The sequence below is a fragment of the Dermacentor silvarum genome, chromosome 4 (assembly GCF_013339745.2).
Source record: "Dermacentor silvarum isolate Dsil-2018 chromosome 4, BIME_Dsil_1.4, whole genome shotgun sequence".
NCBI classification, from domain to species: Eukaryota; Metazoa; Arthropoda; class Arachnida; order Ixodida; family Ixodidae; genus Dermacentor; species Dermacentor silvarum.
The window spans coordinates 5400636-5423066 of record NC_051157.2 but is presented as its reverse complement, the minus strand read 5'-3'; the positions used below and the strand labels follow the sequence as shown (position 1 = coordinate 5423066).

Genomic DNA, 22431 nt, shown 5'->3' with positions numbered 1-22431 from the left:
ATGCGCACGCATCGTCCTCAATCACAGTACGTGTGCTGAGAGATCTAATAACTGTTCTGGCAGCCATTCAGAGCTGCTTCTGACGTTGCTGAGGCAATTTGCATCCTTCTTCACTGTTACGTTTTCCTGGTTGTGCTTATTTTTTCGCGGTCCCTTGAATAATGATCAACAGGGTTCTACTGTAGTACATTGTTGGTTACACTTAAAATTGTGTTCACATAAGCGTCCCTTGCTACCTGTGACACCTGTATTCAGTTGAATGTTTGGTCTGGTTTTGTTGTGCTTGCAGGAGTACTGGAGGTGTGGGTGGGGCACGTGGCAGGCCCACGGCTGGAGTTCTCCAATGCAAGCTATGTGGCAAAGCTGCCTGAGGGAGCAGCCACAGGCTCAACAGTGCTGCAGGTTCATGCCTCAGCCAGCAGCCAGCCTGGTCTGGCCGTCAGTTACAGCCTAGGGCCTGACCAGGATCACGGGCCATTTGTGATCCACCCAACCAGCGGTGAGCTTGTACTGAGTGACAAGTCTGTTTGGCCATTGATAGTTTTGCTGAACATACTCTGCCCTGCTTAGCCAATTGACAATAGCAATACTCTGGCTTTCCCACTTGGCGATGCCGGTTGTAGAGCCCAAACTTGAAGAATGTTTTAATGCTTCGAGCACAAAGGCATTGGTGCCTTGTATGCAGCTCATCGGTTCTTGATAGTGGGATAGGTTCCTTCACAGCATTTTCATGAGTCCTCCTGACAGCTTCATCGGCCTGTTCATTGCCCATGATGCCTGGGAGTCACTGAAAAGTTATGTCATGTCCTTTTTTTGCTAATTGGTGATATATCGAGTATGCGAAGCAACCAAGCTTCGCATACTCGCGCGTGATGCCACACGATCCATGTGGAACACGCCAGGTTTCCGGCATACTCGACTGCACCGCTTGAACCCATCCCTCTGACTACGCATTCCATCTGGACTTTCCCGAATCGAGACAACTGCTCTCTGCCGACTGTGGCTTGGAGTATCTTTTATAAATGCTTTTGCTTGCCGCATCTGAATGGCTGACAGTACTGCCTGTGATATTCACGCCAGCGAGGAAACAATCGAACATATCCTGTGTCATTGTCCCCGCTACAGCTCTCAGAGACAGTCGCTCGTGACTGCATTGGCACACCTCGACGACCGGCCGGTTTCATAGTTGACAATCTTAGAGTGCCGGCTGATGCGGTCTTCACACCAGAAGGCGACAAGGGCAGTACTGAGGTTCCTCTGGTCAAGCGGCCTGTTTGAACAACTGTGACACTCCCGAGTTCCTGTGCGTGTTTGCGTGCATGTGCACGTGCGCATTTAATCTCCCTCTCTTTGTATGTGCATTTTTCTTTATCTTTCTTTCTCCCTTTACCTTGTCTCTATGCAGGGTAGCAATCTGGATATCTATCTTCTGGTTCACATCCCTGCGTTTCGCATCTCATTTATCTCTCTATGCAGCTCATTGCTTTGTGGTCCCGGTAGCTCTACTGTGGCATAGACTGAGTTTCTGGATGTTGTGCAGGCACTGTGCGTGTGCGGGATTCCCAGCAGCTGGACTATGAGGAGCGGCCTGAGCTGGAGCTGCCACTGTGGGCCCATGCGGAGACACCTTCAGGGTCAATGCTACGTGGCTATGCCCGGCTGTTGGTGCAACTGCTGGACCAGAATGACAATTCACCGCGCTTCTCCCAAGAGCGCTATGTGGCCTCCGTCTGGGAAGGACGCTCTCGTGGAACCTTTGTCGCTCAGGCTAGTTCTTTTTATTCTACTTCAGTGATAGAACATGTGAGTCTGCAAGAAAAGGCATACATATAGCTTGCTTCCCTAAAGAGCAAAATGAAATCACCAGCCACTTTTCTGGGCACAATGAAGAGGGCATAAAAATGCCTGACTAATTGGGCAGCCAAAATAAAAAATTTAGGGGAAGAATCCAATGCAGTAGTACAATTACTAACTACAGCTTTTGTTCAGTGTTACAGAGCACTGCGCAGGCCATCTTTTCAGGCCCAGGCCAGGCCTGAGGTTGAAAGTGCAATGCACTGGCCCACTTGAGCCCAGCCCAGTGCTTTCAAACCTGGCCCTTACCTGGCCCACCCAGCCTTTGAAAAAAACTAGGGACGGGCAAATAGTAAATTTTAAGTTTGAATCGAAAATCATAATTTGAATTTTTAAATTTGCATCGAAATAGTAATTTGGGCGAATAATTTGAAATCAAATAGTTCAACTAGACTTTGTATATGAGACTTCTTTTTTTTTTTTCGAAATGAGCCAAATCCACTAACTGAAACTATGTGAGATAGAGCTATAATGACAAGATAAACTACGTAGCTTTCCTCTAGAAAAGAATGCAGTGCTCCTACTGCATTTGGCAGTGTGCCAAATGCACCAGATTGCGCCATATGAGATTTCCTGCGCCATCCTGATAAAGATACACGATTTTGCACCAAAGTGCATCAAAATTAGCGCCTGAGCATTACGTGTGTTGCCACAATGAGGCCCGCAGACGTGCGTAGCATGCATGACTAAAGCGGCTCCATAAATTGAACGGCGACCGATAATTCGGGCTTGATGGGGACCACCTAAAAGTCCAAATAATTGGGAGTCGGAAATATACAAATTCGCTGGAAAATAACTGAATTTATTCCGCCAGTGGCTAAAAAAGACATTATTCTCGGTTGACCACTTTTGGGGATACATTTACTTTCGCGAGATTTCGCGTCACTAGCGTCAGCATCGGCATACTTGGTAGTGTGCCAGGAATGCTATCATCTGTCGACGTGTCCAGTGCTAGTCGCGCGAGATGTCGTGAAAGTGAAACTAATCCCGGAAAGGGATCGTCCAAAAATAAAACCGAAGTTTGTCAACGTCGTCCTGCGCGCACGTACGCTTGCCTACGATCTGTTCAGTCCGTATCTCTACCATTGTTATGCTGTCGCCCCAAAAAGACGAAAGTACAATTAATGCATGCACCGAATCTTCAACCTTTGGCAGCAGGACCGCGATGTTGTAGCGATGACTTTTCTGCTGCCACTTCCTTGCGCTTCATCAGTGGTATAAGAGCGGCGCTCCGCCTGTGTTATACGATATCAGCCGGCAGAGAACGGTGGATGATAAGGGTGGCATATAGAATCGAGCGGACATATAAAATCGCCGCGCAGGAGTCGACCGCGCTATCATAGCCGAATGGCGTTTTTTTTGTTTTTTTAACAGCCACCGTCCTCATCGGGGGAGACATCGAGGGTGTAGTCAGCGCCGCTTAAGCAACTGAAGTTGCCGCGACCGATTTGCTAGTTAACACGTCAATGAATAAACGCTAGACGCGCGGAGCCAACCCGAATGCCCTCCCGAATGGCTTGCCGGAGTTCGCTTGTCCAATTGGCTTGCCTGACGGTTCGGGCGCGGTCGGTGCTGGATTAACTAGGCTTCACTAGTTTCGGTTTCCAGGAGGTGTCAACAACATGGCCGACCACCATGCTGCAGTGATGCCAGCGCCGTATGAATGCCAAAATATTGTTGTTTCCACTCAACTTGGCTGTCAAATTAGGACACAGTTGTGCAGGCGGAGTCCGAATTATATAGAATGGGGTACTTTAAGGCGTCCGAAATTTTTGTCGTACTTATACCTTAAATTTATGGGCCAGTGATGGTGCCTCAAAGTAGTCTGAAGAATCGAGCTTGTTTGAATTGCTGGTGTCGAAATAATCGGTCGATGCCAGTCGTGAATCGGCCAGCTGCTGAACAGAGGCTTCAGCTTTACGAGGAAAAACAAACCGTTGAAAAGTACCTGGCGTCGTCTGAAGCAATGACTGAGCATTACGAGGGGTTCATTAAGGCTGGCCTGGCTCAGAAAAGCATTGATGACATTGAGTCTGGCCAGGTGTTACTGACTGATGCTAGAGCCTTGCTGAAAACATAACAAAGTGTCGGCTGTCAATGAAAAAATTGTACGATGTAAAAGGCAACATCTGAGCAGCTTCACTCAACTTGAAATAAAACTAATTACAGCACACTGTGTGAACAGGTTTGTTGTTTTCATTTAAATAAAGGGAAACTCATGTATTTAGAGGCAGAGCAACATTGTTTTACAGCAAGCAAATACTAACTGGAATAACGCTTGTGCATTTTAAGTGTTTGAAATAGCGTAGGACGTGTCCAGCAGCTGGCATTTATTAGCTCCAAAGGGCTCCGAAATCTGTATCTGGATGCTCTAAACTGCTTCAAAATTAAGATTTTGCTGCTCCAAAAATTGCTCCAAATCTCAGTTTGTCAGTGGCACCACTGAAAAATATCAATGAAATGGATCAAGTAACGCAAGCGAACCATATGCGAAGATCATATTTTAGATAAAAAGTGAGCCATATCCTGCAGGAGTTCAAATTTGGAGCGAAAAGTATCCACAGAAAAATACAAAAGCAGCAACAGGCAACATTGAAAGGCACTGCGTCTGCAAGCAGCCATTACATTCACTCTTAGCTAGCTACCCCTTGAAAAGGTACCCAATTGTGGTGTCTCTCTTGCAAGCCCCTTTGTCCTGTCTATCTGCATGTGCATAGCAATAAATGAAGCAAAAAAATGAAAGTGAAATAAGTCACGCAAGGTTTAGGCCTTTGTTGCTAATAAGCTAAGCTATGCTTCAACAAAATCTGTCACAGGTAATAAAGAATATGTGCCTCCTTTTTGATGTCTTGAATATGGCCTTGAATCTCACGGGGTTTTTCTTGAATGAGCTCACAGTAAAGTGTTGCATGAACCATTGGTGCTGTTTGCAGGTGTCAGCGTTGGATTCTGACCAGGGCAGCAGGCTGGTGTACCACATAGCAGGTGGTAATGTGGACCAAGCATTTGTGCTGGAGCCACCCTTGAGTGGCCGCGTACGCACCAACACAGTTCTGGATCGCGAAATTCGTGACACATATCTGCTCACCCTTGTGGCTACTGACGATGGCCAGCCTCCTCGCACAGGCTCATGTACTCTGCACATCACAGTCATTGACGCCAATGACAACCAGCCCGTCTTTCCTCCGGACACTGTCATCAGCATTCGTGAAGGTGTGTTTTTTTTTGCCTTCCCACTTTCTTTGTTTGCATTTGTAGAAATAAGCTTTAGATATACAGAAAGATTGAATTTGCGTGAGCTGGTGAGAATTTAGCAAAGTGGGGTATGCTGGGATACAGTCCAATCCCCCTACAACGTATGCCGCTACAATGAAATTTCTGCCACAACGAAGATTTTCCGATTCCCCATCAGCTGTTCATAGAAAGTAATACAGTAGAACCCCGCTGTTACGTTCCCGAGTGCTATGTTGTCCCGGCTGTTACGTCATTTTCGGCCAGTCCCGGCATAGCTCTCATAGGACCCAATGCTTAGGCAACTCTGCTGTTGTGTCGCAACAGGGAGACTGTTCCCGCATCGTGCGTTGCGAACTGCCACCCCGCACGGGCCCGAGCGGCCATGTTGACTTTTCATGTCGCTTGGCTTGGTGGCTTGAAGATGGGATTGGTCACCCAAAGTGCCTGGGGCGACACCTATGACGTATTTTCGGTTTCCGCCAGCAAAAGCATTTGCTATCTAAGGATGATGTCTATGACGCGTTGGGGCCCTAATATTGGTTTTGGCGCTTAGATGTTCCGTATAAACATCAAAACTGAGAACTGGGCGAGTTGGTGTGGTTCCATCTTAAAAAAAAACTAGCTCGAAAAAGACATAGACGAGCAACAAACGACAAACATGGGCGCTGTGTTTGTCATTCCTTGCTCATCCACGTCTTTTTCGCGCTAGTTTTTTCTTAAGATGAGGCTCTATTCTGGACATTCCACCATTTTCTTCGAGGCGTGACGTAGACACGATGCTTACAAAATGGCGCTGATAGCCCCGATTTGCTTTCATAACGTGACGCAAATTTGACATTTCACCTAAGAAACTGTAATGTAGGCATTGAACCTAGCATTCTTGATAAAGAAAAACAGTTTTCCTCCCCAGTAAAAATAAAGCAGCTAGCTCAAAGCGTACGATTATTCCATCAAAATCGTTTCTCGCTTCCATCGTTCGCATGTGCACAAGCTATTGTCTGCTTCATTAGCTAAGATGCGTGTCCTCGAGAAATGGAATGAGTCATCGTATATTGGTGCCCACGCGCTTGTTTTCTACCTTGAGACAACATATGCGACCGACCAGTTGTGATGAGCACACGCACTAGGCCGTGTTATCACTATCTCATGAAACACTAGCGACTCAGCCCGACTCGTCTGGCTGAGAAGTGGCCGAATATCATCGATAGTGTTGTGCGCGCCACAGGTATCTGCTTGCGCGACGCAAGCGCCGGCGCTGCCATCTCTTGTTCACTTCACTGCTTACTCGCTCCGCGAGAGGAAACTTCAAGGTGCGCCTTGCGTTCATTTATTTTTATAAATTAAAAAGCCGCCGTTGTCTTAGCCTCCTGATAGCCACCGTACCTCTGATGGACGCGTATCTTGATTACGATACAAATGCAGCAGTGAAAAGTGCAAAAAGTCGCTGAAAGTTTGCTATGTTCAACCAATATTATTTCTAATAAATGTGTTTTTAATAAAAATGATGGTCCAAAACACAAATGCCAACACCTCCTGAGAGCGATGCAAATGCTATGAGCACACGTTATGAACAAATGATTTTCACGGCCACAAACAGCTGGGAAAATGCGGCGACACGTGTGCCTCGCTGCCGCCATTGCATATGGCCGCCCACTAGCATAATTTGTGCGGCACGTCACAGCACAAATTATGGCGGAAAATCTCTGCAATGGCGGCCCAGCGCAATGTCATGCAACATCAAATTGGCGTTTACGAAACAGCTCTTCGACGCTCCTCACGGCGTATTCCTTCAGTCAATCACCAAGCTGACAAGGCGCCTACATATTCGCGAAATTGCAGATGCATAGCACGGGCTTCTGCACGGTACCTTCCACTTTCTTTTTAAAGCCCTAAAGTCGTAATATAGGCGCCAAGGATCAGAAAAAAGCTCCACGTCTCGTTTTGTCATGTTGATGAAAACGCAAAATTGCGTTTTACAAAACTTCCGTTTCCCAGCACAAATTTCAAATCATGTGAACTCTCGGCAGCCAATCAGATAGTCAACATGGCGGATAATGGTGGCCGTGCAGCCGCCATGCGTGTCAAGAATAGAGCCCATGGTTCCGTATAAAGTCCAAGGGCGATAACGCCGTCACTGCGCGCCGTACGCTGTATGTGCTAGTCAAAGCGTGCGAGGGGAGCCGACGACTTCAGCTAAATCACATGTGCGCAAGAAATAAAAGTGGGGAGGAAGCGCGCCTTCTTCCGTCGCGCTCGAGGCACTGGAGGGGGGTAGGAGGGGAGGGGGACGGAGGGATAGCTGGTGGCGTTGTACTCTGGCATCAACTGCGTACTTCGCGGCGTCAGGCGGGCTGTATCTTGAAAGCAAACTGCGTTGGGTGCAGAGTCTAGACAGTGTAGGTGCATTGGCGGCTCGTAGCTTTGTGCTTGCTGTGTCTTCTTGGCGCTCACTTTCCATTGAAGCGATAGACAGCACAAAGGTCACTTGCCCACTGCTTCTGCTGCACTTCCTCACAGCAGCATTTTGACAGCAAGAGCCCACGGTCATGTGATGTGTTCATGTTTGCCTGTGTGTGCTGACACCATGCTTGTTAATATACAGTGTAGACCGCTTATAACGTAAGTCGCCGGAGTCGCGAATATCTGCACTATAAACGGTACTGCACTATAACCGAAACAACGATTTTCAAGCCCTGCACGTATGCAAAACATGTCGACCAAGAATAAAGACGCGCTTGTACTATCGCACGTGCATCATAATTACGTTTTCGCCAGTGAGCTGGTGAAAACACAATCGCGATATAGCCAGTGCTCTTCAAGTTCGACAGCTTTGCACCGAGTCAAAACGAAACAACTGTTTGCCGCAACCACTGTGGAAAAAACCGTGACCACTATCGACGCGATTATGAACGGCGACTTTGCGGTGCTGAAGGCACGCGCCCGACGCACGCACCAAGTCTGGACGAATTAACTACCATTCGCTGCAACAACTGCAGTCGAAACCGCAGTCGCTATCTATGCGATCATCGATTGCGACTACGCAGTTTTTTAGGCACGTGGCCGACGCGCGTACCGAGTAAAAACGAAACTACTGTTCGCCGCAACTGCTGTGGAGAAAAGCGCGGCCGCTATTGACGCGATCGTGGAGGACGACTACGCAGTTACGAGAGCCTGCGGCCAACGCGGTGTTATGCGCAGCGGTAGACGCAAGAATACAGGCTTTAAATACACAAATAGGCTCAAAGCGTTCCGGCGGTACTGTCATTCACGTACGAGTTCAACTGATGGCTGTGGCGATGCGGACTCCGCCGCTTCGTTTCGGTTGGACGCTAGTGCCGTTCTTGCTCTTTTGCGTCGCACATTTGCGGCGCTCCTCGCTCACCGAGCTCCGAAAATAGTCCGAATTAACCGATGTGCGGAAAAATAAGTCCGAATTAACGATAGTTTGGTTGCATTGAATATTATATGCATACGCCGGCCGGGAGCGCGCACCTCGTTGAGAAGCGTGCTCGCTGCCGCCCTTGTCCGCGAGATTTTCCCGCGGAAGCCGCATTATAACCGGTATTTCGTCTCACGCGGCTGCACTGTAAGCGGTATGCGGATACATGGAGTGCTATGGGAAAATTAACGGGAGTCTGAAAAGACCGTACTATATCCGGTCCTGCACTAGAAGCGGTTACGTTATAAGTGGTCTATACTGTAGTTAATAAGTAAATGTTTACAAGTTTATACGGACGATAAAACTACTATCCTTACTTTGTGTAGCTGTCTACTAATTTGCTAATTGTGTGCAGATCACCACTACTTCCATTTCTCAATTTTTCCGATTTCTCGGCTCTGGCGTTTCCCAGCTCTTGTGGGCTTTTTTTACGGTCCCGTGAAAAACGTTAGCGCAAGACAGGGGTAATTGGAGATCGCAGGGAGAGGCCTTCGTCCTGCAGTGGACACAAATATAGGCTAATGGTGATGATGATGAAAAACGTATCAGCGGGGTTCTATACAAAAAATGTTGCAGTTTCACCCGAGAGGCGAAGCATCAATTGTGATAGCAAATTAGTAGAGAGCTATACAGAGCAAGGATAGTAGTTTTATCAGCTCTATAAACTTGGACATGCAGCAGCACCAGTAACGCGCAGAACTGTTGTCGACGCCGTCTGCGTTTTGCCCGTGTTCGCACCGAATGCACGTGGCGTTTGTGACTGTTGCTGGTGCCTGCGTCGGAAATCTTACCCACCTTCTCGGCTCGCAACATTTTTATATAAATACGCATTTGGTGTCGCAGCTAAACGTCGCCTCCCCTCCCTCCCTCCCTCCCGTCCCCCCACGGCCTTTCGCACGACGGAAAAAGTCGCGTTTGCTCTCTCTATATGGTGATTGGAAAGGAGGAAAGAGACGTTTAATTCTGCAGCCCTTCAGGGAGCACAGCGCAGAACGCGCATTTGCTCTCCGACGTGCGTTCGCTTCCCATGAAAGCACGCGTCCCTCGCGCCCTTTTATTCGCACATACAGCGTCCGGGGCGCGGCAACGATTTCATCGCCATTGATGTCATACGGAACCTCACGGCGACAATGACGCCGACGGCAGAAATCCACTTTGGAGTGTCCATATAATAGCTATTGCAATAAAAAGTATCTCCATAATGAAGGCGTTTTATTCGGTATTTCCGCTTCAACGAACTTTTCGAGAACGAAACTGTGACTGAATTAAAATTGGAACTGCCGAGTAGTCAAATTAGAAGGCCCTTCCAAAGCTGTGATGATCGCATGTCCGCTTGAACGAGGTTTTCGCGAACGAAATCAATTTCAAAGTACCAATTTACGCCACTGCAATCCATAGCCACGCTTGGTCATCACACTAGGGTGGCTAATCATGCGCCTGCGCAAGACTGCACGGGATCACCACAATCGCTGCCGTTTTCTGTGGTGTGTGTGTCCGCTGGTGTCTGGTTGAAATGGCTACGCCAACGAAGAGGCGTAAATTTCTCTCTCTCGAGAAGGCACATGTGATCACTGAGGCAGAAAGCAGTAGGAAAAAATTTCGCAGTTTCGTCTGAAAGGCGGAGCATCGATTGCAATAGCAGATTAGTAGACAGCTATACGAACTAAGGATCGTAGTTTTATCGGCCGTATAAACTTGTAAACATTCGCTTACTAACTAAATTACCAAGCCTGGTGTCACGCGCGCACAGGTAAACTTAACACATCTCACTCGATGACCGCGCCACGGAAACTCGGGTGTCAACACACTGGAATGAAAAGGCGCGGCAATAGCAGCGAGTGAATTGACCTTCGGGCCATCTCTCACTTCAATGCAAACTAATCGAAAACACAGCGGACATGACTCCACCGGCACTAGTCACTTTGCCCACATCGCAGATCGCTTTGAAGATGAGGCCCGCGTGGGTGCACACTTTGTGCATGGCCTAGATTGCTTTCAAGATACGATGGCCGTGCCGCAGCCGCCGTTGTCAACCGGATGCCAACGTCTCGTCGTCTGGGGAAAATGACAACCCACTAGACACACCGACTCCGGCAACTGCATTCAAAGTAGTGGGTCCTATTGACCTCATCCTAAAAGTTATCAGAGCCCACGACAATGAAATTTCGATGGCTCTTTTACGTGACTGTGAGACTCACGTGACACCGTTGCTTGCCGTGAAGTGTAAGAAATTCAGGCTGACCGACTTCTGGAAATAAAACTTCCGGTAAGTGCAAGCTTGCCAAGCTTGCCAACTTCGTCATAAATATGCAATGAAATTGTGATAATTGAAACCGCTCCGTTGCGACGGTGCATGTGCAACAAAATGAGTGTTTCGCGATCGGCCGGGCAAGCGCGTTGGTTTAGGCGTCGGCCGCAATGTACGAAAAATGCTGTAACAGGGGCGCAAAATGCATTCTCTCGTGAAGTTGACACTTTATTGACCGCCTTCAGTACATCTCAACCTTTGCCCCCACACCATCGCGAAGATTTCCCAGACGATGGTTTCGGTTTTGTTTGCGGCCTTGCCATTTGGCGTACGTACAGTTAAACCTGCTTATAACGAACCTCCATATAACGAATTCCTGGACATAACGAAGTTTTTCTATTCCCCGCCGTTACTCCATAGAAGCACATGTATTTGAGACCTCTACGTAACGAAGTGGCAGCAGGAGATCCCCTCGATATAACGAATTTCCCCCTCCGACAACCTAGAGATTTCGCCCCAAATTTTGTCATTTTTGCGCGAGCACAACCGGAAGCACCTTCTCCGCCGCGACGGAATGCGAAGCGAGCGCACTGTGTGCGTGCATGTGCGAGGCGGGCCTGCATCCCTCGACCCGGCGGCGTGTTTCTATTTGCGCCCAAGCCCAGAAATATGCCACCCGGCGATCTTGCCGCCTCGGGCGTGACCTTTCCCCCTCCCTTCATTCAAACCTGATCCTGCCGCTTGCTGCAGCTGGCCTAGCCCGCCAAGCCGGCACTCTCTCGTTTTCCAGTTGATGTTGCCGATGCGCTGGTACCTGCTGTGACACATCACACTCGATGAGCGCGGACACGAGCTGTTAAACGCTGGCGGCGTGTGGAAGCGCCGCTGGAGAAGCGAGCGAAGTGACCTTCGTGCTGTTGTCGATTGCTTCAACGCAGACTGAGCGCCGAGAACACACAGCACGCACAAAGCTACGAGCCGCCGACGCACCTACACTGCTAGACTCTGCCCCAATGCAGATCGCTTTCAAGATACGGCCCGTGCGACCACGCACCGCCGCGCAGTATGCAGTTGATGCCAGAGTACAGTACAACGCCGCCCCGCTATCCCTCTCCCTCGCTCCCTCACCGGTGCCTCGAGCGCACCAGAAGAGGGTGCGCTTCCTCCCTGCTTTTCTTGCGCGCGCGAGATTTAGACGCGGTCGTCGGCTCCCCTCGCACGTTTTCACTCACACATACAGCATACAACGCGTGGCGACTGCGTTATCGCCCTTGGACTTTATACGGAATATCTATGAGCCAAAACCAATCTTAGGGCCACAACGCGCCATAGACACCACTTTTATATAGCAAATACGGATCTCAAGGGCCATACTTTTGCTGGCGGAAACCGAAAATACGTCATAGTTGTCGCCCCCAACACTTTGGGCGGCCAATGCCATTGTCAAGCCACCAAGCCAAGCGACATGAAAAGTCAAAATGGCTGCTCGGGCCTGCGCGGGGTGGCAGTTCGCAACGTATGATGCGGGAACGGTCCCACAGTTGCGACACAACAGCGGGGTTACCAATGCATTGGGTTCTATGGGAGCTGTACCGGGACCGGCCGAAAACGACAAAACAGCCGGGAAAACGCAGCCCCCGGGAACGTAACAGCGGGGTTCTACTGTAACACTATACGACGCTACGACGTCATCGTGACGCTCGCTCTTCGTTTCCGATGCATCGCGCTTGTGAGAAACGACACGCGTCCACACATCCGATACTGGCGTGACAGTCCAAGGATCAGTGCTTCGACGAAAACGGAAAACGGGTGCACGTTACAATTGAGGGCGCGTCAGAATCGAGTAAATACGTTAAGCGTTTCTTTTTCGAATTTTCGTGTCGAACCTGCATATAACGAAATCCTCCTTATAACGAAGTTTTTCGGGAATTTGTCAATTTCATTATATCCAGGTTTAACTGTATATACTTACTAATTTCGCGTCAACTTAGTTCCCCCACAACGAAATTTTTCGCGTGTCCCGTGAATTTCGTTGTAGTGGGACTCGGCTGTACTTCCAACTTGCCTCTGACAGATATGTCAGTGTGTGTTACACAATGTAAAAAAAAAAGTTCTAACTTACTTCAGTTAATAATACATACAAACGTTTCCAAATTCTGGTATATCATTAAGGCCAAACCACATGCGGCTAATTGTACATGCCTGGCTATGCGTCTAGAGAAAGCAGATGTGCAGGCCGCCCACGCGTCAGGCAGTGCTTGATTTTGAGCATCATTTCAAGCATATGCGACGGAAGTGGCAGCCTGTGAACCGTCGTCACCATGGCCAGCATGTAAACTTCCGGCGCAGGTTTGGAAACAGGTGGTGGTTGTTTCGGAATCTAGCTGACATGCCGGGAGTCACCGCTGGTTCTCTGTCGCACAAAGACGATGGACACTGTCAATAATGAACCACTGGTCACCTGCTTTAGGGCTCGACTTGCACTTTGGCTCTCGAAGCACAAGCACCATAAGAATAAGCACGTGACAAGGTGTTTGCGGGCCGAGGTAGCAAGAAATGCGATGCGCTGAAAATTTTATATGGATGTCATACGTGGGGCATCTGCAATAGCAGTCAAGCCCGATCGGTATCATATTTCCTTTTGCACAAGTTAAGACTTTCCGCAAACCCAAGCGCTTCCCTCGAAGGTGATCTAACAGCACTGCGCTATACGCACTGACGGCGCTCACTTGTGCACGTATCATGTGGCTGCTTGCCCTTCTCTTCGTTCTACTCTACTTCTGCACTGTTATTGTACAAAATAGAAATAGGATTTGCTAATTCATGCAGCAAATAAAATCGTTCTGATGTAGCATTTTGTTTATTGCTTTCTTGATACCCTCTATAATTTGACATTCAGTTAATTTGGACATTTTTTCATTCCCGTGAAATCCTAATTTATGAGGTTCTTCTGTACAGGTCTATACTGTACAGTCTCTTTCATAAACTTTGCATTTCCTGTTGCTTAATCACTGTTTGTATTGTTAGATCATATATAGTGACAATAATTACTGCTTCTGAAACACTTAAGCTGAGTAGCAGCTTCTTGTCATTGTCTTTAGTATCATGTTCTCATTTTGTAGCCACACTCCTCTTTGATACCTCTGGCCCTGAGGGTATCATACATAAAAAGTAACCATGTTAAAAATGTTCATGAGTTGCTAAACAGAGGCACCTCGCATGTGGCTGTTGAGTGCAACACCAGTGATTGCGGTGCATGCAGATGCCCGAGTGGGCTCCACAGTGACCACCATCACGGCCAATGACGTTGACACGCACCCCGTGCTGCGCTACTCCCTGGCTGAGCCACGTGGTGCCTTTGTGGTGGATCACTTCTCGGGCCGCCTGCTGCTGGCCGAAGCGCTCGACTATGAGCAGCAGCGCGAGTATCAGCTGCGGCTGCATGTCTCCGACACGGCTCATGTGGCTGAGACCCTAGTCACTATACGCGTCCTGGACACCAACGATCATGCCCCTCGCTTCCTGCAGCCCTCTTACAGTGTGAGTTTAAATTGCAAGTACTTTTTTTTGCCTGGTGATTATGTTGCGTAGAGATGTGCTCATGCCATTAGCTAAGCACAGAAAGAAATAGCATTGAAACATATTATCATTGCATCATTCCGGCTCTGCTCCCAATTCAAAGCTTCTGCTTGTAGCATGTCCAGGTGCCATCAAGGCAAGCTGATAAAGTGAATGACAGCTTTGCTAGCTACCAGATAAGTCTTCTGTAAAAGGTTCCAACTGTTAATTCCTAAATACAGTCGACTGACATTAACACGACCTTGAAGGGTTCAGTGGAATAGATTGCATTATTTGTTGAATGAAATTGCAGGGAGCGGCTTAAAAAGCCGGCAGATCCCACGCCCTGTGGGAACCGATGTTTTGCGAAGCAGTGTGCGGGGAGGCTACCAAATTAACGAAACGACCATGAGAGCTCCAAGACGTAGGCGGCTCTTTCATGACCTACATGACACACATGTCATCACATTCATGTCCTGACTCCTCCTAAGAGACCTTATGGCGAAAGCCATAGTCATGCTCATGACTATGACTTCTAGCACCATCCTTTAGTTTTTCCTTCACTTAGTACCCACGTCAGAACCCATTTCAGTGGTTTGTGAGTGTTGATCTTTTTTCGCTGAGTCATTTACTTTTTGCTGAGTCATGCTCATGACTATGACTTCAACCACCATCCTTTAGTGTTTCCTTCACTTAGTACCCATGTCACAACCCATTTCAGTGGCTTTTGAGTGTTAATCGTTTTTCACTGAGTCATTGTCATTTTTTGAGTCATGCGCAGTCCGGGGCAGCAGCACAGACGATGTGCAGGTGACAGCAAACCAGGGGTGACTCCGCTCCCACTGCGTACAATCAACGGACTCGACAAACACTAAAGTAGTGCAAGGGAGAGGAATTTGGCATGCACATCGCCCACGTGGTATGATGTTCAATTCGGCTAGCAAAATTTCGGGCGGCATTTCAGATGCTAAGTTCACATAAACAAAGCTTGCTTTCTTGAGTCGAACGAGTAATTTCAATTCGTGCGAGGCTAACTAGAATGAGGGAAGCAAAGTGCAACACCTCAACACCATGGTCCACTAGGTTGTGTCCCTCAACGTGCGACAAGTGGCTTTGTAAAGCCTTAGGCCTAATGCGTCACTACCCTGACAACAACCGGCATCCAAAAACACCACCTAAAATAGGCACAAGAACAGGCAGCCGCGAGGAGACGTTTGCTCTGTGAGGTGGTCCTACCCCGCTCGGTGCACACAGCATCCGAGTTGACGGCGCCCACCGTCCCAGACAGTGTCGGAGTGCCCAGTGCCAGGCCGCAATACCAGACAGCCCGTAGCGGCACCCGTGGCCCGCGGCCACCCGGCTCCCTGAGCCGCGGCTTACGAAGTCAAAGAGATAGAAGAAGCTATTTGCATAAGAAATTTGGACCAACCACGAGGCTTCTGTACTCACTCACTTCAGACTTGCCAATGCTCTGCAGGCTCTAGGCCTCGCTTTCCCAAAAGGCAGACCACGTGGCTCTCGTACCGACGAGTGTACTTCAAAACACTCGCGAAAAGGCTTAGCATGTTGAAAAGTTCAAACACGCCACAGCAACCGTCGCCTCGCTCAAGAAAGCACACCGCCGACACTAGCGATCAATATCCACGCTAGGACTACGCTTCGGTTGAAACATCTCGAACCGAGCAAAGCTGTCAAAATTATCGTTCGATGCCCCAAGAGCCCCACGTTGGGCAGCCAGATGTGGCGTCTCACATGTTCTCTTGGGACAAAGGAACAACAACACAGTAGTGCAAACAATCAAAAGGGCATTTATTGCACCTTTCATACACTAATACACGCTAGCCGAATTACTATGCATAGAACATTCACATGGGCGCAACATGTCAAGGAAGTCCGACTCACCGCGACCGGATAGCGAGCGAATATGTTCGCCCCATGCTATGACACCATCGCCTAGTTGTTCACGTGTACGGTCACGCAAACGGTGGCACGTTCGAACGATCCGTGTTCGTCTATACCGGTGGCCTGCTCCTAGCCGTGCGAGACGGTCTCGTGAAGTGTGGATCGGCGCACGCGCGGGACGTCCGCATCGCTCACCGACCCCAACCCGAAGAGGAACAGCCTTCTCCCTTTTGCGCCCGCGTAACCCCCCGCCATCGGGTGGCGTCAGCAGTACAACACTAGCGCCATCTCTCGTAATACGCTGCAACTCCGCCGCCGTAAAGCTACGCAGCAAAGCCGGATTACAGGAGACGGGAGCCATGCGGGGAAAACATCAGGGAACGCGTGTGAGTCGCGCATCCCCACAAAATAAGATGAAACCTAAAAAGTCTACTTTCACAGAATGGAAATTAAAAATTTATTTGCACATAATGTCTATCATCACATATCTCAGACAACTTTTATCGCTCTTGTTGCATCTGTACAGCCGTAGTTGGCTGCCGACGATTTATTACACTACAGGAAACAGGAACATAATAGTAGACAGTAGTCCAGGCGTCGGAGCAAACACTGGCAAGGCGTTAGTTCCATAGAGAAAGAAATTCAACAAGGGGGGACACTCAGCAAAAGCTGGCAACAGGAAACACGTCACCATACGTCACGCTATACTTTTGACACCAAACGTTAGCTGCCGCGAGCATCGAAAAAAAAAGAAAGTGAACCTAAGTTAACAGGCATTGATTTATTTTTTAAATTCTTTGCTGCGAAAACTAAAACTTTTTGCGTATAAATGAACTTAAGCTTTGCGACTTATTTTCCTTGCCTTACCTAGTCACAGGTCAATGATGCGCCAGATGCATGCATCATCCGCCAGACACTCCCCCGAAGCCAGCGAGTGCGGCTGCGCACGCGTTTGAGCGCTCGCCTGCGGCGACCCGTCTGTCCCCTTTTTTTTTTTAAGTAGCCAGGTTTCATGGACTCCCGGCGTATTCTTGCATTCCTTTTGCTCTGGGACAAGACACCACTGCACTATTGGACTATGGCAAGGTGAGAAATTTTGTTTCACAGTCTACAACGCATTTAGGCTTATGGCACAGGACCGAGACTTAAGACGCAGTTAGCGAAAAACTGCTCGGCCGTCCTGGCACAGTTAATTTGAGTTAATGAATCGTGCTGGGGACATGTTTCTGATGCATCCTAGGGGATTATGGTAACTTATTTCAGTGTTTGAGGCACAGTGGCCGCACAGGGCGCCGTGTCGCAGTTAGCGAGAACTAACTCGGCCGTGGTGCGCAGTCTGTGCATCTTGCTAGGAGAAGTTTGTGCCACTTTCTGTGACACCAGACATTACTGAAAAGTAATTTCGTTACTTTCTGGGGTACTTTTGAGGCACGCTGGCCGCACAACGCGCTGCGATGCAGTTAGCGATAAGCAGCTCGGCCGTGGTGACAGTTAGTTTGGCGTGTAATGAATCTTAGAGGGACAAGTCTGTGACGTTTTTTGTGGCTCCACCACAACATATACCTTCTTTCGGTACTCACACCTGTTGAAAACACGATGGGCGATTGCCAAGAGGGATAACATGGGAGTGTGCTGCTGGCGCCGGCAGAACGCGCGAGAAATAACACCGAGGAACATATCAGAAACTTGTAATTCGAAAATTCCGTCTTCTAAAGGACTGAAAAAGGGCATTGCACCCACGCATTTGTCTTGAGTGCCTGTTGCGTCCGTCTCTATGTATGTAGCGTACCGTCGCGTCGCCCGAGGCCAAGTTTTGGAAACGCAAAGTCGTCCGTGTATTTGTGCTGCCAAAGTGCAGGAAATAATGCCTTGAAATGGGGGAACGCTTGGAAATCAGATGTTTTTCATATTTTATGGTATTGTTTGGGATGAATCGGGTATTTTCTACGCCATGTATGTAAAAGCGAATTGCTTTTGTTTGTAATGCCACCCATTCACCGCTTTCGCACGTTTCGCCTCTACACGCAGTATTCCTATGTTTAAATACCAAAATGACACATGCTTGTAATTTACTTTTTTTCAGCTGGTGCCGTCCGGTGGAGCTTCATACAGGAACTACTGCTTACCTGGGATCACAACGTTGGATGAACGCACAAAAAGCGCGGAACGAGCTTTTATATAGAGCAAAATAAATATTTACTCATTGCACAAAAGGTCTTGCGTCTACTTTGTGAAATTGCACGTGGCACAGATTCGATGGGACTTTACGAGATTGTTCGCAATCATTTTTACCAAATAATAAACAGATTACGCACAAAGAGCAAAAAAAAAGGAGGGGGGTAGGCACAGCCGGCGTGCTAGCTCGTGTTCAAAATGCGCGCGCCCAAAACCGAAACCGGAAGTGATTTATACCGACCGCTTGGCGTGCTGCAGTCAATTTGGCCGCTGGGCTCTATGGGAGTGTCCCCTCTTGGGTTGAATTCCTTTCTCTATGTTCGTTCTGTGAGGCACGCTCATGCCAGAGCGCCAGTGCCTTCGCACGCGCACTTCCTCGTTGTCTCCTGGTGACATATCAATTCTTCCTCCCTTAGACGAAGTCTCCATAGCGGTCTGGAGGCCGCCTAACTTCTGGTGGTCGCACTTGCCGGCTGGTTCCTGCTTGAGACATCAAGTTCGATGTTTGAGAGGAAGTGCTCGCTTGCGTCTCGAGTGAGTCTGGTACCAGCGGAATAGCAGCACTTGTTTCTTCTGGCACTGTGTCCGAGAATTCGGCTGCTGTGCTCCAGTCTGTCGGCGCTTGGGTTGCTTGCCTGGTCTGACTCGTTTTTTTTTTATGTGATTGAGGTGACGCCGAACCGTTCCGAGGACGCTTTTTATAAGCCAGGATCGTGGTCCGACGTGGCGCATTTTTCCCCTTCAATCCTGTCTGGCTTCTTTAAGAACTGTCGGAAAAGTACTTTCTCACCTACTGAGATGCGACGTGATTGTCTGAGTGTCTCCTGGCGCTCAGAGATCTCTGTTTTCGTCTCCGGCTTGAGTAGGTCGAGAGGACACAAAAGTTCACATCCAAACATCGCTCTCGCAGGTGTCATTCCTGTGAACCGTGAACCGTGGTGAACGTGGTGTGTTGCCGATACAGGAACCTCACAAGTCGACACTTGTATGGACCACTTTGTATCCATCAGGAGTGCTCTCTTCAGTTCTGCCACATAGCGTTCTGCCTGGCCGTTGACACATGCCTTCGTCCGTTGTCGGAGACGACTTTTTGGGGTATGCCGAACGTAGCAAAGAGACTTCGGAGTACATCTATGACAACTGCGGTTGTTGGTTGTGTCACGTGACGGACTTCCACCCACTTTGTGTACACGTCCACAACAACTAAATAGGTGCGCCCGTGTAGTGGCCCCGCAAAATCAATGTGCACTGTGTCCCACTATGTCTGGGGACGGTCCCAGGTGGGAATAGGAACTTTGGATGTAGTCTTCTGCGTTGACTAGCATTCACGGCACTGTCGCACTGTTTCTTCTATAACCTTGTCAATTCCACGCCACCATACGTAGCTTCTTGCACACTTCTTTGTGGCTACCATGCCTCGGTGACCAGCATGTAGAAGTTTCAAAATGTGAGACCGTTTTTAGCTTGGTATAATCACCCATGATCCAATCGTGAGACACTCGCAATGAGTTGCCAGTGCAGTCGCTCTTCTTCGGTAAGGAGTAAACTCATCTCCAGTGAGTTTCTCCATTGTGCCATCCTGTACTGACTTGTATAGCCTTTGCAGGACCTTGTCTTGCTGCGTCAGACGTGCTATCTCTGTAGCTGTAAACGGAAGTCTTGACAACGCGTCAAACAATAATGCGTCGCCTGGTGGCCATGGCTCGTCGGTGCGTTCTGGTAATGGCAATCGGCTTAGCGCATCGGCGTTTTGATGCTTCTTGTCATTCCTGTAGACAATGCTGCAGTCATATGCAGATAACTTGATGCACCATCTGGTCATTTGCGGTGGGAGGACTTGAGCTGTTGGTTTCTCTGGGCCCAGTATGCCGAGCAGCGATTGATGGTCAGTGACGAAAGTTACCTTTCGTCCCGCAATATATTTGTAGAACTTATGAGCTGCAAACACTACAGCAAGGCCTTCTCTGTCCAACTGTGTGTAGTTTTGTTCCGCCGGCCCTAGTGTCCTCGATGCAAAAGCGATCGGTGCCTCTCTATTCTGGTCATCACGTTGACGCAGAACAGCTCCTATGCCGTATGGTGAAGCATCACATGAGACAAGAAGCTCCTTCCGTTCGTCATAGTGTGCCAGTACGGTCTGACTGAAAAGCAATCTCTTAAGTTCGTCGAAAGCTTCTTGATGCTGTATTTCCCATCTCCACGTGGCGTCCTTCTGAAGGAGCTCGTAAAGACAGCTGGCAATTGTTGCCGTGTTTCTCAGGAATCTGTCGTAGAAAGCCAGCATTCCGAGAAATGGCTGTAGTGCTTGCTTGCAGTTTGGTGCTGGAGCCTCCGTAATAGCTCGAACTTTCTCTTCGCTGGTGTGAACTCCTGTTTCATCAATTCGGTGTCCCAGAAAAGAAACTTGTCTAACTGAAAAACAGCACTTGTTTTTGCCGAGGCGCCGATTATACTTGTCCGCAGCCTCTGAAGGACTTCTTCCAATTTGTCGGCATGTTCTGCGGCATGTTCTCCGCTGATAATCAAGTCATCTAAGTATGCACAAACGCCTGTGATGCCAGACAGCATGGTCCCCATGAAGCGTTGAAAAATGGCTGGTGCTGCAGAGATTCCAAAAGGTAACCGTTTGACCTTGTAGAATCGTTTCAGCGTGTTCAAGGTCAATATCTCAGCTGTCTCCGGTGTTACGTGGAGTTGCTGGTAAGCCTGTGCTAAATCCAGTGTGCTGAAGATGTTGCTGCCCCTTAAGTGGCTGAGAACCTCATCTGTTGTGGGAAGTGGGTAATCTGCCTTCTTCAATACTTGATTCACTGTACAGTGGTAGTCGCTGCATATTCGCAACGAGCCGTTCTTCTTTCGAACGAGTACGAGAGGTATTGCCCAATCCGAATGCTGCACAGGCTTGATTATGCCTTGCTTTTGCAGTCGATCCAGTTCAGCCTCTACAGCTGACCGTAGCGCGAAGGGAACCGGCCGTGCTTTGAGAAACTTCAGCTTTGCTCCTTCCACAAGTTCGATTTGTACTGCAGGACCGACGTGTCCTGAGATGACGTCGTCGAATACAGACTGATACTTGTCCAGAAGCTTGGAAATGATTTCATCGTCTGTTGCGTCATTGATGCGTGTTATCTGTATACCGTTATGAGGAAACCAATTTCGTCCAAGGAGGTTACACCCTGCTCCCTCGATAACGACAAGCGGTAACGTAAACGTCTTGTCCCTGTACATTACTTCCACTGTTGCACAACCGAGAACTCGAAGGGCCTGACCTGACCATGTGCGTAGGGGAATGTATGTCTGAAGCCGTGGTGGGTCATGTGTCCAGGTGGCTTTGAACGTGGCCTCATTGATGAGAGTGCAGGCTGCACCCGAGTCGACCTCGACATCCAAGGGCTTGCCATGTATGCGTAGCTGAATGATATAATTTCTGTGTACTAGACGGCGTCCCCTAAGGAGTTGAGCTCGTTAAGCGTGGCATCTGGTGTTGAGGCAGTTGGCGAAATTTTCCTTGTCGTGGATTTTTGAAATTGTTGTTCCTCTTAGTTCTTGCTTCTGTCCGCTTCTTTATGCACGCTTTTTCAATGTCTCCGCGTTTCTTGCAGTAGTTGCAGGAAGCTGTCTGAAACTTGCAAGTGTCTGGACTATGTTGCGCGTCACAACGCCAACAGCGTTGATTCTTCTTTGGGACATAGGTATTAGAGCTACTTTGATTTTCTGTCTTACAGATGCTTGTACTGGCTTTGTGAATGTCTTTGAATTCTGCCTTCACGTTTTTCTGATCTTCAACGGCGTTTTCAGCTCGCAGTGCAAAGTCAAACACTTTCTTAGACGTCAAGTCCTTTTCTACGAACAACAGTTGCTGGACCTGCTCGTTCCGGAGACCACGAACGAAGCGATCCCGCAACATTACGTCAATAGGCAGCATTGTCAGATTCGCAGCCATGTCTGCGCTGGTTCCAAAATTAGAATCGGCTGCTAGTTTCTTGAGCACTTTCACGTAATCACTGACCGTTTCACCGTG

The 22431-nt window shown here is 48.7% G+C and overlaps 1 protein-coding gene across 3 annotated transcripts in view; it reads left to right on the top strand.

The window, feature by feature from the left end:
- Positions 1-22431, top strand: part of LOC119449354 (protein dachsous) — a 199696-nt gene that overhangs the window by 143942 nt on the left and 33323 nt on the right. For all 3 annotated transcript variants that reach the window (XM_037712521.2, XM_037712520.2, XM_049665182.1), the window contains exons 19-22: positions 290-499; positions 1541-1767; positions 4788-5067; positions 14038-14315. In XM_037712521.2, the coding sequence (XP_037568449.1) occupies positions 290-499; positions 1541-1767; positions 4788-5067; positions 14038-14315 (995 nt within the window). The remainder of the gene's footprint in view (positions 1-289; positions 500-1540; positions 1768-4787; positions 5068-14037; positions 14316-22431) is intronic.